Consider the following 17,102-nt stretch of genomic DNA (forward strand, 5'->3'; position numbering starts at 1 on the left):
TCGCTCACGTTGAAAGCCGGTTGAAAGCGCTGTAGGAAACAGTCACGGATGGGGAACGGCTGATCCAGTTAGTTGAAATGAGAAGTTATCTCTATGATACCTCCTCATTTCACTACAAAAACCTCAATAAAGTGGCAGCTGCTGGAGGGAGATGGACAGAGAGAGCGTCCGATGTCACGCAGTGCGACGCGATAGTCGGACGCTCTCATGCAGTTACACGGTTTTATAGTTGTGGGCGTGGTTTGCATTTTGGTTACGTAACGAAAATCACGGCTCGTTGAAGCCACATCACACTGGACGGCTCATCCGGGCGGCTGTACAGACACTGCAGAATTTGGCTGCTTTCCTCCTTATCTGAGTTGGCAGGCTGAGGGGAGACCACTTTATATATGTTAAAGCAAGAAAAAACGTGTTTTTCATAATAGGTCCCCTTTAATAAAGACTGGTGTGTGGATCCGCTGCCCTGGGCTGAGAAAGTTCTTAATGTTTAGAGTCAGACTCAGGCCTTCAACTGTTCTACCTCCCTCCCTCCTGTATGCAGCCTCTTCGTCGTTAGTGATGAGGCCGACTACAGTCGTGTCGTCTCCATATTAATGATGGAAGTGGAGGGAGAGCAGTCGTGGGCGTGAAGGAGCAGACGGAGCACGCAGCCCTGTGGGACCTCGGTGCTCGGTGACGGGGAGGAGAGACATGTTTGCTCAGCATCACAGATTGTGTCTGTGTGGTTAGGAAGTCCAGCGTCCAGTTCAGAGGGGGTCCTGGAGTTGGGAATGAGCAGTATCTACAGGAGAACTGTAGCCTATGAAGAGAACAGACAGCTGAATAGGTCATATGTTTTTATGAAAGAAAAGCACTTTTGACGTTTTTTGGGGGGTAAAATGTAGATTTATTTCCTTTTCTATTGGAGATTTGGTTTAGTAAGTAGCCTAACATTGATGGAGAATATCTCATTTGGTTCAGCCATAACATGCAAGATCAGACATTATATATATATATATATGTATATATATATATATATATATTATATATATATATATATTATATATTTTATTTATCTTTGAAATAAACATGCCTCCAAGGCTTTTCAGCTAAATAGGCACCACTTTCAGCACAATTAGTGGCAAAACAGCAAGGACCAAGTGATATCCATGTAGGCTAATTGAGCTCACGAGGCCATGTGTCAGGTGAGATATTGGCCATATGGTCCAGAACTTGGCAATAAGAGCCAGACTTAGTCCATCTCTGGTATTGAAACGTCAGGTATTGGTTACAGTTTGGTTATCATGTGTCTTTGCGATATGGTCATGACATGTGCTATTATCAGGCTGCAGAAACCCCTCCCTTTTTGTTTTGCTTACATTAGTGCACGAAAATATTGATACTAGTATTGACAATAATAAGAATGACAAGTCTGCCTGTAGAAACAAAACCATTGACTATGTTTACATGCAGTCGAATTTCGGGTTAAGGTCAATATTCCGGTTACTGAAACATTGGGAATAATCTGTTTACATGCGTGAGCAAACAGGGTTCTCCCTGTATACATGGTAATTGTAATCATTTGGGATATCTGGATCAAACCAGCGACGCGCGGAGAACATCATTTCCGCAATTCCCATCATTTCCGCTTCTTCTTCCTGTATCCAAATTCAAAACAACAACAATATCAGCAGCACGGCGGATAATGACCAGCCCAGTAGAAGTCGTTTTGTTTCTTGGTCCTGTAGTTCGACCTTTTTCAGCGTCTTCCAGCGGAGCTTGATCTGGTCTGGCATTCGTACAAATCCTGCTTTGTGCAACTTTTCGCTCACCTTTTTGTAAATCTCTCTATTGCGGTACTTTCTACCGTCTACAAATGCCAAAATGTTCATATCTTTCATTACATTTATGAAGTGATTCGTCTCCTCCTGGTCTTGCGTTTCTCCATGTTTATAAGAACTTCCTGGACTCAAAAGAGCAAGATTCCTTGTGAAAACATGCGCAGAAAACAAATCCATGTTCCTTTTGATGGGGATATCCCGTTAGACGTTTACATGACCAAATATTCGGGTTAGAAAAGGAGTAACCCAGGGGTCATATTCGGGTTTTTAAAAACTGGAATATGAGCAAATTCCGGTAATTCAAAGGGGTTATTGGTGTTTACATGGCCGTGCGCAACCGGGTTATTGCTAATATTCCGGTTAGAAAAGGGTTATTGACTGCATGTAAACGTAGTCAGTGATGATTCTTGTTGTACATTCTTCTCAGTTTTACACAAAGCTCATTCTTTTGGCTGTTAAAGTGTCGTCATCGCCATCAAATAAGCTCACAAACCACAGTCTGCTTCCAGCTCGACCTCTAAGAGTGACTCACCGTTGAACTTTGTGGTGTGAGACTTCTTCTTTGAAATACCTGCATTACTTTCAGTGTTGTTCCAATAAACCAAGAGAGTCCTGCCTCTGCAGACGCTCGGGTTCCCTCACAAACACAGCCCCCCCCCCCCCTCCACTGTCCTGTGACTTTCCCGGCCCCCAGCCCAGCGTGGGCCTGTGTTCAGGGGCTGAAGTGATTTACATCAAGGATCCGACCCCTCAGCAGAGAGCGGAGACTTAGTAGAAAGTGTGGCAGGGATGTCTGCATTGGTAGATTAGCTGTTCCTGCTGTCAGATGAGGCCCCAGAGACTCGGGCTCGAGCCAACATGGTGGCTAAATGTGAAACCAGGAGCCCTTGTTTCACTCGTTACAAAACGAGGGGAAGAGTTAAGTTGACTTGAAAGCTAAATGAAGGAGGGGGGTCTAAGCATGGAAGTGTGGGTTTGATGAGGCTTCCTGGCAAAGAGTTGAGCCTGCAAACAGGTTCATCACCAGTTATTGTCCGCGTCCTCTTTTATCTGCTTACAGCTCCCTTAAATCATCCTGGGAAAGTGTCTGTGTATCTGGCCGCTGCTCAATAATAGGAATTATTAGATCCCTGTCCCTCATCTTTTGTTTGACCCGAGCAAATTAACACCTCAGCTGGCTGATGCATTCTGATGTGGGGTCAGGCAGCGGTCAAAAAAACCCACAGCCGTTTCCCAGTTTCTTAAAACTTCAGCACACTCCTGTTCGAGTGGGCTCACGTAGTCACCTGGCAGTTCCAGCCCCAACCTGAGCCCCACCTCACACTCCTCTTCCTTCCAGATCCTGTCGGCTCTTTCTTTCTTTTTTTCCCCCAATCTGCCCCAACCTGGAGTCAGACATCATGGAGTGACTGGACGGTTGGCCCTCTCATTAAAATCTGAAGGCCGTGGAAGTGACTTTAGAAAGAACAAAAGTAGCCGATCAACGTTTTGGAGGGATTTTTTTCTATCCGGCCTTGAAAGGACTTTGGGGTTTTTCGCGGTTTAGAAATATTGATGAAGAATCTTAACAGCTTCACTGTTTCTTTCATACTTGCAAGTTCTGATCAAGGTAAGCCACTTTTCTGAAGAAAATGTGTCAAAATGTGTTGGTCTTTTTGTATTTTCTTGTTGATATGTGGCTTATTTTGTAAAGAGCAGCTCCAAGTGTGTACAGAGTTTTAATTATCACAGTGGAGTGATGTTTTCCTTCATTGATTGGTACAAGTTGAGTGCATCAGCAGAATGTTTTTCCTGTTTTCCTCCTGATCTTTGAACTTTTGATAGAACAGTTTCTACTCCGTTGTGTCTGTGCTATCCAGTGTCTTTCTCCACATCCTTTTCAATGCCTGCCGTGTTGCCAGCGTGAGTAACTCTACTCCTGCTGTGGGACCGTTTTAAACAAAAAAGCAAAGAGGCCTCTGACGAGGTGGGCAGAGATTTGAACTCTGGGTGCAAGGTCAGCTCGTGTAGGCTTCGAGCTGCAGGAGTAAATTAATGAGGTTAAGGAATTGCACAAGCTTTGACTTGCTAGGATTGGACTTTAGAGATCTGTCAGTCGGGGGACATGTTTACTGAATTGTGTATGTTGATTTCTCCCATTTGGTGAAAATTTGTGTTTGAGAAGGAAGGAAGGTCAGAGGAAGTGTGTTTTTTTTTTTCTTCTTGTCTGTTTTATTTTTCCTCCTGACTCTGACCGCTTCTCTCTTCCAGGTCATCGTTTCGAGGATGTTCCTGGCGTGCGCAGGCACCTCGTTAGAAAGAGCACCAAAGGACAAGTGGTGCACATTGGCAAAGACCACAAAGAGCCGACAACTCGCAGTCGAAAGCATGACCGCACGCCACATGAGGTGAGACGCTGCTGGACGACTGCACACACCGAAACCAAGAAACGCATCTTCAGCAACCGGTTTGATTAAGTTAGACTTAATCACTGATGACTGATAACTTTATAAGTATTTTTTGCTTTTCTGGACTTGTATGAAAAAAAAGTTAATCCTCCTTTAATACAAAATATTGAGTTCTTATAAATAACTTTTCAGTTTTATATTGAAATTTGAATGTTTGCTATATTACACATTTAAAGTCAGAGAAGCAGACGGAAAACGCATCAAACAATATATGAAAATTAGCACGGTACCGCAAATAAATAAATTATTATCCAAAGTCTAGAAAACGTTTCAAAATATTCTGAAATAAAAGTTCAGAAAATTGCTGTGATTTTCAGCCGATGCACTTTAGTTGCTTATTTAAATTGAATAAATTAGAGCATCACTGATTTTTAAGATTGGATGTTTATATATGTGACATTTAAAAAAAAAAAAAAAAAAAATATATATAAATATATATATATATATATATATATATATATATATATATATATATATATATATATATATATATATATATATATATATTTATAAAAAAAAACCACCCTACTTTTGGAAGTGGTGTATTTTTATTTTGAAATATTTCATATGAGCAACTGTTGTTTATTTGGTCATAAAACAACTCAGCTAATTTGTTTGGTTTTTGGGGGTGGGGGGACTTGAGGTCTTTCCTCTGAGACTTTGGCTTCAGATCTTTGCTCATTTGCCTCAAATATTAATATTATATTGTGGTACATCTTTTGGAAATACTCTCCTGCTTCACTCTGGTTCGGTCCTGCTCTCTTTTGTTAACCGGCCGAGGAGGAAAGACAATTAAAAATGAATGAATGAGTTCTTTCCTTTCACAAACAGAAAAGGGGGGGGGGGGGTTCCTGTAACCAGACACTGGGGGCTGGTGAGAAACGGCACAGCGATTATTATTAACACACACATTCTCACACTGGGCTCCGAGCTTGTAAAGGACAAATCCCTATCAGGTGTGTGAGGAGGACGGGTCACCTGTAGGTGTGTGGAGAAGTGAGGAAGCAGGTGGCACCTGTGTTTTGAGCGCTCTCCTGCCCCGTTTCACTCCTCCAGTCATTACCGGTGGTTGTGTACCGCTCGCCTTCACGTCAGGAGGGCATCCTGCTGAACATGGGCTCCAGACAAATGGATCGGTACCAGAAGGTGAGGCTGGGCGACCAGCCGGAGTTCGGTTTGACTTGTGTGAGAGTGATACCCAGCGCATGCAGCAGGTGCATAACAGCAGATTAAGGGGGGGTGTTAGTTGGCATGATTAAACAAGGATCCGACTGATCAGCACAGTGTTCAAATAACCTTTTAACAAACACTAAATGTTGAGGGGCGGGTGCTCCTCATGGCCTTTTTTATATAATAATATACTTTCACAGAGAGATGTTACTGTTTTAAGTTATGACAACAATACAAAAACTTCATGAGGCCTTCGCAACTATAAAAACTACTTCATGGTTAGTCTAATGATTGAAACCATCTCGTTGACTAATACATCTTTCATGTGCATCCTAGTTATGTATTAATAAGAGTAATCTGATTACTAATAGAGAAGCACTGGTTCATATCATAGTCAAAATAGGAGGCTTCATGATGATTATTTTCCTCAAAAACTGCAATTTATTGTAAATTTTGTAATTAAATCTTATCAACTGAAATAGACAACGCCCCCCCTTAAAGCAGTAAACTTGGCTTTGATGATCAATACGCTAATCAGCCGAATCAGTTCTCAGATGTAAAACAAAAATACAAAGCACTTGGTATCAATAATAATGATGTTTGGTTCACTCTCCTACGTCACAAGGACTCGACCCAAATCCTCCCCGTGAGTTTAGTTCCCCCTAATTCATGCAGTTTAACATTGTAATATGTTTCAGCCTCAAAACTGAGTTGACAGTTAAAATCATTAACACACACACCTGTTTACAGCTATATTAAACAGTTTTGCATACTATTTTTTTTATTAAAACATTTATTTGAAGCTGCAGGTTAGTATCTTTTTGTGCATTTAAGGTTTTCTTTGGCGGCTTGATTTGGACACCTGTAAGCATGTCTGTTTTCTCACCTGAAAGTTTATTTTCTCACCAAACAACTGCAACTGAGGAGTTTTAGCTGTTACATGTTTGGCACGTGCGTTTGGTTTGGTTTGGTCAGTGCTGCGTGGGTTTTCTGTAGTCGCTCACCCACACGCTTCCACCTGATGCCTCCTCCAGGTGTTTGTGGAGCTGAACGAGCTGACCATGGACAAAAACCAGGAGATGCAGTGGAAGGAGACCGCTCGCTGGATAAAGTTTGAGGAGGACGTAGAGGAGGAGACGGACCGTTGGGGGAAGCCTCACGTGGCTTCGCTGTCTTTTCGCAGTCTGCTGGAGCTCAGAAAGACCATCTCCCATGGTAAAAGAGACGGACTCGTGGACTTTCTTGCCAAATAGCGAGGAGTTTCATAGCTGACTGAGCTCTGTGTGTGCGTGTGTGTGCAGGCGCAGTGCTGCTGGACCTGGACCAGAAAACCCTGCCTGGTATTGCCCACCAGGTGGTGGAGCAGATGATCATTTCCGACCAGATCAAAGCTGAGGACCGGGCCAACGTCCTGAGAGCCCTGCTGCTTAAACACAGGTGACAGGATGTGGCTGCCAGAAACCAGCCGTACAAAGGGGCAGAATTATTATTATTATTATTATTATTATTATTATTATTATTATTATTATTTTATTTTTTATTTTTTATTTGAGAGAGACCATTTGCAATTAAAAACATAAATGTAAATATTTGATACATTGCACCAGAGTTAGCCTTAGGCTAATTTGCATCTGCAGTCCCTTGGTACAAATAAATACAGCACAGATAAAAAACATCAAACATTATTCAAGGACATGTAACATATACTGTAGCGATAGATCACACATGAAGTGCCCCTCACACACACACACACACACACACACACACACACACACACACACACACACACACACACACACACACACACACACACACACACACACACACACACACACACACACACTACACCCGTACACATACACACCTTCTCAGGCCCATGAAAGTGACTGAAGGAAAAAGTAATGTTGTTCACTAGCAAGTTAGTGAGTGCATTGTTGTGAAAGTTTTTTTATATTAGCTTTAAAGGCACCGAGCAAGTCACAGGTTTTTATGTTGTCTGGGATTGTGTTCCATTGTGTGACAGCTTTAACAGAGAAGGCTGCATGTCCAAATGCTGAATAGTGAAGGGTACAGTGCAGCTGTGTACAGAAGCTGTTCTAGTGGACCTTACAGAGCCACGGTAACAGACAAACTCGCTCAAACAGGTGGGGGTCAAGCCTTTTAGGATTTTGTAAACTGTACATAAATTTGAAAATATTCAAAAATGTTGTGCTTATGTAATATATCACAGTGGTGGTACCTAAGTGGCTTTTTTTCAGGGCCTGTTTGTACAGGGATTCTAAAGGCCTAAATGTTGTTTGACTAGCCGGCCCCCAGCAGGTGATACAGTATGAAATATGTGAGAAAATGAGAGCATGTAGAAATATGCAATCCAATTCTATTTGTTAAGCACGTTTAAATCAACCACAGCTGACCAAAGTACTGTCCAGAATAAATAACAAGACAAAACGGCTCAATAAATAAAGTAAGTTAAAAGACATAAAATAAAGGTAACAGTCATACAATAAAGTCAACTGTCTTGCTAAGTGTTAAAAGCCAAATATCTTAGCAGTCTCTGTTGATAGAGAGGATCTAATCTGTCTAAAGTTTGCCAAGTATTTAATATTATGTATTTAATATTATATATACAATTATATATAAAATATGTATTTAATAGTTTTGTCATCTTCTTGATGGGTTTTTTAAAGCTCAGATTTGAATTGAGCAGCACACCGAGATATTTGAATTGAATGACCGTCTCAATCTGTTCACCTTTAATGCAGATGTTTATATCTGGGATATTCAGCTTGGTTTTGGAAAAGAACTTGCGTTTTGTTTTGCCTACATTCAAGGTAAGACAGGATTGGTCCAGCCACCCAGCCACTCCAACCAAGGCATTGGTTAGTTTAGTTGCAGCTTGTTGAGCTGATTTTGCATGTGTGTACAACACAGATCCTTGAGGTACACCCATTGTGCACCTCAAGTAGCTGGAGCTATGCTCCTAGTGGCCTCAGATGCACAACTGAAGAGGTCAAAATAGGTTGCAAAACAACTTTGACACCTTAAGATAAGTATTGCCTAAAATCATTAAAGGAATAAGACAATTCACTTTTTTCCCCATTGATTAAAGTCATTTTTCTCATTTTGTTTACCTTTTTTTCCAATATAATTTCAAAATGATTCAACAGACCACAGAAAACAAATGAATTCAAACAAGAAGCAGAAGCAGGTTGTGTGAATATTTCTTCTAATACTTCTGTATCCATCAATAGTGGATACAATGTGGTTGATGGTCATCTTAGCCATGATTATCAGAACTTGACACAGAAACACCTGGACCCTTTTCATGTATTTACAGAACACCTGTAATTACCCACAGTTAAAGGTGGAAACCGTAAATGTGTTTCTTACGATCTCCATCAGCAGCAACAGCCTCCTTCACACCTTTTCCTGCAGTTGCATTTGCCCCATAGATCCTGCCATCAAAGCTGTTTGAATTATCAGTCTTCTGGCTCTTACTCAGCGGCTACAGTTTATTTTACCTTTTTCCAACCATTTATCAAGTTGTGTCATCCAGCTGTTCTGCTTCTTAGTTGGATCATTGACTACTAATCAGACATTTTCCAATTTCACCTTTTTAAATTTGAACAAATTGTGGGGAATCCAAGCTTAAACTAGCGCCCACACCATGATGCGTCCTCAACCGTGCTTCACAGTAGAAATTAGGATTTTGGTGTCTGTTTGTCGTTTCATTATTATTGTTATTAGTAGTAGTAGTATTATTATAAATAATGAATGGAGAGTTCAGTCAGACTATATAACTGTGATGTCAGACCACATTTCAATCAATAATGAGTTAATAATTAATGCATTTGGTTTCAACAGTCTGTTTTTGCTTCTGTCAGTGGTTCAACTTTTGACCTCAAAGGTCCATGGAAGATAATTTGAGGTTAAACATGCACCCTTCAATGCATACATTTTCTTTCAGAAGCCAACAATCATCATGTTGATGAGGATAAAATCTGATAATCTGCTACGTTTAACGAGTAAAACCTGAGAAACTGTCTCTTCTCTCGCTACACCGTACTTCCTGCGAGTAGATGGCTTTATGCTTGGGCGCTTCCTCTCCTCCTCCTCCTCAACCTCTCTCTGCCTCTCCCTGCCTCCCCAAGTCACCCGAGTGATGAGAAGGAGCACACTAGCCACTTTCCCAGGAACATTTCCGCAGCCAGCCTGGGCAGTCTGATGGCGCACCACCATAACGCCAACCACAGCCATCTGCCGGAGCCGTCGGTGACCGATCCACTCATGGGAACCATCAACTCCACAGGGGACACAGACACGCGCATCGACATTGACAAAAACGACCTACAGGTAACTTTCGGTTCAAAGTCTTTGCCAAAACTTCCTCTCACTCACCTTTTTAACCATCTTGATCGCGTGTGTCGTGAGCAGAAGGAGCCGACGCTGGGTCTCGGCATGCATCGGTCCAAGTCCAAGCATGAGCTGAAGCTGCTGGAGAAGATCCCTGAGAACGCTGAGGCCACGGTGGTCCTTGTCGGTGAGTTTTAAAGTTGGCGCCACTTTAAAAACATCCTGCATCTCACTGCGATTTGTTTCGTCTTTGCTTGAACTATGTTGTCTTGGGGGCGTCTAGGCAGCGTGGACTTCCTGGAGCAGCCCACCATGGCGTTTGTGAGGCTACAGGAGGCCGTAGAGCTGGAGTCTGTCCTGGAAGTCCCTATTCCTGTGAGGTTCCTCTTTGTTCTGCTGGGACCGCCAACAAGTAGCATGGACTACCACCAGATAGGGCGCTCCATCTCCACCCTGATGTCTGACAAGGTACTCCAACGCACACACAGATTCATCAGGTTTTTACGTTGACATCAAGTGTGAAACCCAGATGAGAGATGGCAGTTACACACAATGATGCCAAAGGGATCTGGAAAAATAAGCTGGATTTTATTTAACTCAGTTGAGCTATAGTCAAGAAATGCAGTAAACAACGTGACTGTACATGGTAGGGCTGGGCGATTTTGGACAAAAATAAAATCCAGATTTTTTTATTTTATTTTTTCTGAAAACCCGATTTTCGATTTCGATTTTTTTGGTAAAACTACAAAAGACAATGGAATAAATTGTTTCAAATATTTTATCTTTATTTTTAAAGAAAAATAGCAAACAAATTTCCCTATTGGGAATGAAGTGCAATTGAAAGATACTGTAAATCCTCCTTGAGTTTAGTAAAGTGACATTTACCATTTTCTTGAACAAACAAAGATGACTAGGTGAGCTCTGTCTGTAATGCAGCCAGCTGCAAAAAAGGAAAATTGATTTTCCGATTTTCTTTTTTTTAACATCGTCTTGATTAATAAATCCGATTTAGATTTAAAATCGATTAATCGCACAGCCCTAGTACATGGAAACTCACCTTCTTATTCTCTGTTGCCAGCATGTTCCATTTTTATCAGCCATTCTGCCACCATAATAGAAAGGAAAATGAGGCAAAATTGCAGTTTTGTTCCATAAACAGGAAAACAAACCTGTTAAAAAGTGATCAACTATTGATTTAAAAAGATTAGAGTAGGTCGTGCGTGCTACTCGGAGTGTTTTAACGTGTTTGCATCTCTCTGGCCACGCAGCAATTTCACGAGGCAGCTTATCTAGCGGACGACAGGCATGACCTGCTGAACGCCATCAACAGCTTCCTGGACTGCAGCATCGTGCTGCCGCCCTCGGAGATGGGAGACGACGAGCTGCTGCGCTCCGTCGCGCGGTTCCAGAGGGAGATGCTGCGCAAGAGGGAGGAACTGGAGGTCCGGCTGCTGCACAAAGAGCCTAAAAGCTTCGAGGAAAAGGGTACGCTAATGTTAAAAAAGGCAAGTGACATTTTTCCCGTCCATGTTCCCGTTAATAAGTCATCCCTCCTTATCACCCAGAGGCGCTCCTCATACCTTTGAAGAAGTTGGACGACCCCTTACAGCGCACTGGACGACCGTTTGGTGGGCTGATTCGGGACGTGCAGCGTCGATACCCCAAATACGTCAGCGACTTCAAGGACGCCCTGAACAGTCAGTGCATGGCTGCAGTCATCTTCATCTACTTCGCAGCGCTCTCTCCGGCTATAACGTTCGGAGGTCTGCTGGGTGAGTCCATGTGGGGGATTTCTCTCAGTCCTATTCATGTTATGTAGTAGTATTAAACCCGTTAATGCTGTACTTACTCTTGGCCAGGTGAGAAGACGGAAGGTCTGATCGGCGTCTCTGAGCTGATCGTGTCGACGGCGGTGCAGGGAATCCTCTTCTGCTTGCTCGGAGCTCAGCCGCTGCTGGTTGTGGGTTTCTCCGGACCTCTACTGGTGTTCGAAGAGGCTTTTTACAGCGTACGTTTGTTATCGGCACACATTTGTGAATAAACACTGCAGATGGGGCCAAAAGCATTGGAAAAGCAACATGGAAAATGGTTTGTGACTCTGATGAAGGCGGAAGTAATCGCTGAAACATGTCGGGTATTTAAAAACCTACATATTCATGTCCGACAAAAAGAATCAGCAAATTAAAAAGCATTGGAAAAGAGTATAACTCTGTGATTGAACTATCTATGATTGTTGGTTCATATCAGTTAATTTAGTCCGCAGCACTTAAACGAAGATGCATTATTCATGTCTTCTGTAATTGTCTGCTGCAGTTATTCTTCTTGCCTCTGTGTCCTCGCAGTTCTGCAAAGCAAACCAAATAGAGTACCTGACGGGCCGCGTCTGGATCGGATTCTGGCTCATAATCATCGTGGTGGTCACCGTGGCGTTCGAGGGCAGCTTCCTGGTGCGCTTCGTCTCCCGCTTCACGCAGGAAATCTTCTCCTTCCTCATCTCCCTCATCTTCATCTGCGAGACCTTCATCAAGCTTGGCAGGGTACAGTATACCTGACGCCTGAAATGACAAAATCCTGGTTGCAGAAAAGTTTTTGTTGGCTTGCTGCGCGTTTACATCACTGAAGCTAAACCGAACGGACTAATCTCTGGACGGCATTCAAACCTTGAGGTCGAAAAGAGTGTTTTTCTAACAAAGCGCATCTGAAATCTTTAGTGACTGATTCGCTTTGAAAGTTAAATGGATTGAGATTTTAACGATTATCCAGGCTTATGATTTTTGAAAGAATTTGCTATTTTTAGAGATTGAAAGGCATTCAGCTTTCGGCGAATTTCATTGCCTAGAAAGTCTGTTTGAGATGAAAGTAAACAGCTTTTTGTCTCAAACTCATATTTGAAAGTGCAGCTTTTTCTGAAATGATATAATTTCCCCTGAAATCTCTTTTTCACTGTGTGCAGATTTTCAAAGATCACCCACTGAAACGTTGCTCATTGAGCAATGGCACCGAGGGAAACTCCTCGATAGAAAACGGCACCTTTGCGTCCAGCAACGGCAGCAGCTCCCTGCCTGTGACGGTCACAGGGGAGCCCAACACTGCCCTGCTGTCGCTGGTCCTCATGGCGGGGACATTTTTCATCGCTTTCTACCTACGCAAGTTCAAGAACAGCGCCTTCTTTCCCGGAAGGGTGAGGAGTTTAACTCAGCCTTTTTTGTTCCTATCGAACCGCTCAGTGGAAATGGGGCTTCAGAGTCCCAATAATTCTTGTTGCAGGGTTATTCTTGATAACAGAGATCAGCAGAAACAATCAAGGCCCTGTAAACTATGCCAGACCCCCCCCACCATGAAAATGCACATAAATGATACTGGCACGTGTTGTAGTACCAATTTGTCCCAGTAGAGGTGCCGATGTGAACTTGTGATATGCTGCCCCCGTGTGGTCAAACGTGGAATTGTTACATACTTGTTTTAAAACTGATTGGGCGGCAAAATCCTATGGAGGATTTTTTGTGCCAAAATTAAATAAATAAATACATCATTAATTAATTAATTAAAATGGGAATGAAATATATCATTAATTAATTAAATGTGGCATTAATTAATTAAAATTAGAATGAAATATGTAATTAATTAATTAAAATACAATTCATTTTAAGTAAAAATATCTAGTGTAAATCTAGTGGAATCCACTGCTTTGGTCTGAAACTGGAGGTAGAAGAGGAGCCTTTCTAAACATGACAGCTGTGAGTTGCGTGTTGTAGAGAGTTGCGTGATGCAGCAGCAGGTATCTGCTGTGACGGAGCCGCTGGAGCCGGAGGAGTTCTGCTCAGAGCTTCTTCAATTAAACTCTGCTTCTCTCAGCAGCTCTGGGCAGGATTTTGACATTTTGTACACCTTGCTGTTTCAACATTTGTGGTTAGAGGACCGAGGTTTCAGTGGTTGCAAATAACATTTTGGAGTAGAGTAAACATTTTGGAGTAGAGTAAAAATTTTGGAGTAGAGTATCCAAACCAACGTAGAGGTGAATAGCGCCACCTAGTCTATCGTAATGTGTTCACAACATGGATGTATTCAGAAGCCCTGCAACAATCCATGATTATGTGGATTCGATTTGCCTTGACTTGATGTGCAGGAAAACCAATGAGGTGTTTGGAATCCGCCCACTGAGTTTGACGAGTGAAACTGACAGTTTTACATTTACATTTCATGATTCAGCAACACGAAATCATTAATTAAATGTGTCATTAATTAATTAAATGCAGTTTTACATTTCATGATTCACACGCAACACGAAATCATTAATTAAATGTCATTAATTAATTAAATGCTGAAATAATAAATATATATTTTTAATTTTAATTAATTAATGACACATTTCATTCTAATTTTAATTAATTAATGACACATTTAATTAATTCATGATATATTTCATTCCCATTTTAATTAATTCATGATGTATTTATTTCATTTTGGCACAAAAAATCCTCCATAAAATCCAGACAGGCAGGATGAAATGCAACACTTGAGTGCTCTTTTGAAAATAGATTAGTTGGTAGTAGTTGGTGCTGCATTTAGGTACTCAGTTGCTCATAAAAATTCCTTAGTTGTGGGCTTTCTCAATTTTTTTTTTCTTTTTTAATTTTCTGTTTATTTCACTTTGTTATTGTTTTTAAAACCGTACCAATCCTTTAAAATTGTGTGATCCCCCTGGCAATCATGCTAAGCCTCCTTACCTTTTTTAATATTGAAGAAAAACCAAAGAAAAATTCACTCTAAACTTAAATGACGCACTATATTTACCCATAAGCTACTTGTTAAGACCTAATTTCATCATCAAAGTTTACCCATTTGTCACAAAATGTAACTAAATGTTGGCATATGTAGATTCTGTAAAGACTTTGGGGACATAGATGTACAAAATCCACAACAAAGTTCTTTTTGCAGGCGTCTGGGAGCTTTAAATTTTGTCATTTGATCAGCAGATACTGAATTAACCTTGTACTTGATTGAATGTTTCTGCTTTGTTTTGTTTTTTTTTAATCATTGCACATGAAGTAGTAACTTCTGCTCTAACGGGCCTCTTGTATCATGTCTAGTTCCGCAGGATTATTGGAGACTTTGGAGTACCTATTGCCATCCTCATCACGGTTTTGATGGATTACGGCATAGAGGACACGTACACACAGGTGAGTCTGTGTGGAATGGATCATAGGATTCTGGTACCAGTCACTTCAAATTCCCTCCCACTGAGTGTCGCCGTTGTCTTCTGCCCAGAAACTGAGCGTACCCAGCGGGTTTTCTGTGACGAGTCCCGACAAACGAGGCTGGATCATCAGTCCTCTGGGCTTGAAGACAGAGTTCCCCATCTGGATGATGTTTGCCTGCTGTTTGCCCGCGTTGCTGGTTTTCATTCTCATCTTCATGGAGACTCAGATCACAACGTGAGTATCGCTGTGCACGGGAGCTCAAACAAAATGTCCTTTGTGATTGTTTTCATAGAAAGTGGTAAATGATTGGCCAAAATTGACCCCATCTTAACTCTGTGACCTCAAACTAGTGAGATTAGAAGCGCCTTCCTAAACGTTGTAATGTTGAAATACACAAACATGCAATATGTGCATCTATGGGGTTCAGTGCAGCAAAGGTGCAAAGCGTTATGGTATCAATAATGATGAGCACTTTTTGATGAGGTTTGGAGAAAAATGATCAATGCATAATAAATCCGACTCAGGTCTGTAGATGTTTACTGTGAGTTTGCTGTTCTGCAGTCTCATCGTCAGTAAAAAGGAGCGGATGTTGGTGAAGGGTTCAGGTTTCCACCTGGACCTGCTTCTCATCGTGGTCCTGGGAGGAACATCAGCGCTGTTCGGCCTCCCCTGGATGGCGGCCGCTACTGTTCGCTCGGTTACCCACGTCAACGCCCTCACTGTCATGAGTAAGGCCGTTGCCCCCGGAGATAAGCCTCGTATCCAAGAAGTGAAGGAGCAGAGGGTCACCGGGCTCCTGGTCTCTATCCTGGTTGGTGAGTGCTGAAAGTCCACATTTTTATCTACTGAACCCCAATCTGTGATCATTTTAATACGGCGCTCCTTTTTCCCTCTGCAGGCATGTCCATCGTGATAGGAGACCTGCTGCGTCAGATCCCCCTCGCTGTGCTGTTTGGTATCTTCCTCTACATGGGAGTGATGTCGCTCAATGGCATCCAGCTAACGGAGCGGATGATGCTGCTCCTCATGCCACCAAAGTACCACCCCGACCACACCTACGTCCGCAAGGTGAGACAACCAAGATGCTTTTACACACAAATTTCTTTGTATAATTTGTATAATCTTTTTGTATTTTTTGTATAATTGTTTTGTAAAATTGTAAATAGGTTATTTTTATTTTTATTTTATTCAGAACTGTCTCTTTTCTTTTCTCTTCTTTTCTTCTCTACCTCAAACTGCTGCACCTTAAATGTTTATTCTGTATCATAGAAATACCACATTTGTTTTATTATTTATTTTACTACCAAAGAGCGAAATTACCGGAGTCCAATTCCTTGTTGGAATAAAGCTGATTCTGATTCTGAAAAAAACCCCTAAAAACATGAGATTGCAAATATAAGCAATTGAGCCTTTTTTAAGATGGAGCAAAAAATGTATTTTTATTTATATATTTATTATTTATTATTATTTATATATTTATTTTATATTTATTTTGTCGTACTTTAGAGCTGGTATGAATTTCTAAAACTCATCTGTGTTCCCAGGTTCGTACACTGCGCATGCATCTCTTCACCTGCATTCAGGTGGTGTCTTTGGCCATACTGTGGGCAGTTATGTCAACACAAGCATCTCTGGCTTTCCCCTTCGTCCTCATCCTCACTGTACCCGTCAAATGGTTCCTGCTGCCACGTATCTTCACCGTCAGAGAGATGGCATGTGTAAGTAAACCACCGGGGGGCGCCATCTGCTCCTCATACAGCTAAAACACCTCTTATCATCTGCACTGTTGGTGCAGAACAAGTCTTATCGAAACAAATTTTTGAATTTTAATGTTGCCACATTTATAGATAACTTGAAAAATACAATTATTTTCTCACATGTGTAGATTTTGAGGAGTAAAAACATTGAATTTAAAAAAAAAAGTTTATATGTTGGGGAAAAAATGAGTAAAATGCACATTTTACACATTATTATGCTGCAATTTATCTTTTGGAGAATAATTACACCTCTTTTGCACATTAGAATCTCAAAATTTCAAAGAATCTGCAGTTTCAAATGGACTCTTCTGCAAATTTTTAGTGCTGATTTTTGCCTCCCTCTCTATCTCCCAG

The 17,102-nt window shown here is 41.5% G+C and overlaps 2 protein-coding genes across 4 annotated transcripts in view; both read left to right on the forward strand.

Annotated features, from left to right (window-relative positions):
- The window catches only part of acbd5a (acyl-CoA binding domain containing 5a), a 171,144-nt gene that overhangs the window by 42,573 nt on the left and 111,469 nt on the right, over window positions 1-17,102 (forward strand). The gene's annotated exons all lie outside the window — the stretch shown is intronic.
- Window positions 1-17,102, forward strand: part of slc4a2b (solute carrier family 4 member 2b) — a 38,783-nt gene that overhangs the window by 19,606 nt on the left and 2,075 nt on the right. Inside the window, exons 7-23 of one of the 3 annotated variants that reach the window (XM_061713639.1) lie at window positions 4,071-4,207; window positions 5,324-5,413; window positions 6,472-6,652; window positions 6,739-6,874; window positions 9,589-9,790; window positions 9,872-9,977; window positions 10,074-10,258; window positions 11,059-11,275; window positions 11,356-11,562; window positions 11,650-11,798; window positions 12,133-12,327; window positions 12,744-12,971; window positions 14,881-14,970; window positions 15,059-15,225; window positions 15,553-15,806; window positions 15,890-16,059; window positions 16,536-16,709. In XM_061713639.1, coding sequence (XP_061569623.1) covers window positions 4,071-4,207; window positions 5,324-5,413; window positions 6,472-6,652; window positions 6,739-6,874; window positions 9,589-9,790; window positions 9,872-9,977; window positions 10,074-10,258; window positions 11,059-11,275; window positions 11,356-11,562; window positions 11,650-11,798; window positions 12,133-12,327; window positions 12,744-12,971; window positions 14,881-14,970; window positions 15,059-15,225; window positions 15,553-15,806; window positions 15,890-16,059; window positions 16,536-16,709 — 2,888 coding nt within the window. Of the gene's footprint in view, window positions 1-4,070; window positions 4,208-5,323; window positions 5,414-6,471; window positions 6,653-6,738; window positions 6,875-9,516; window positions 9,791-9,871; window positions 9,978-10,073; window positions 10,259-11,058; window positions 11,276-11,355; window positions 11,563-11,649; window positions 11,799-12,132; window positions 12,328-12,743; window positions 12,972-14,880; window positions 14,971-15,058; window positions 15,226-15,552; window positions 15,807-15,889; window positions 16,060-16,535; window positions 16,710-17,102 lie in introns of all 3 variants that reach the window. The other 2 variants (XM_061713640.1, XM_061713641.1) reach the window with 2 other exon arrangements.

This window comes from Cololabis saira, chromosome 22 (genome assembly GCF_033807715.1).
Source record: "Cololabis saira isolate AMF1-May2022 chromosome 22, fColSai1.1, whole genome shotgun sequence".
Lineage (NCBI taxonomy): Eukaryota > Metazoa > Chordata > Actinopteri > Beloniformes > Belonidae > Cololabis > Cololabis saira.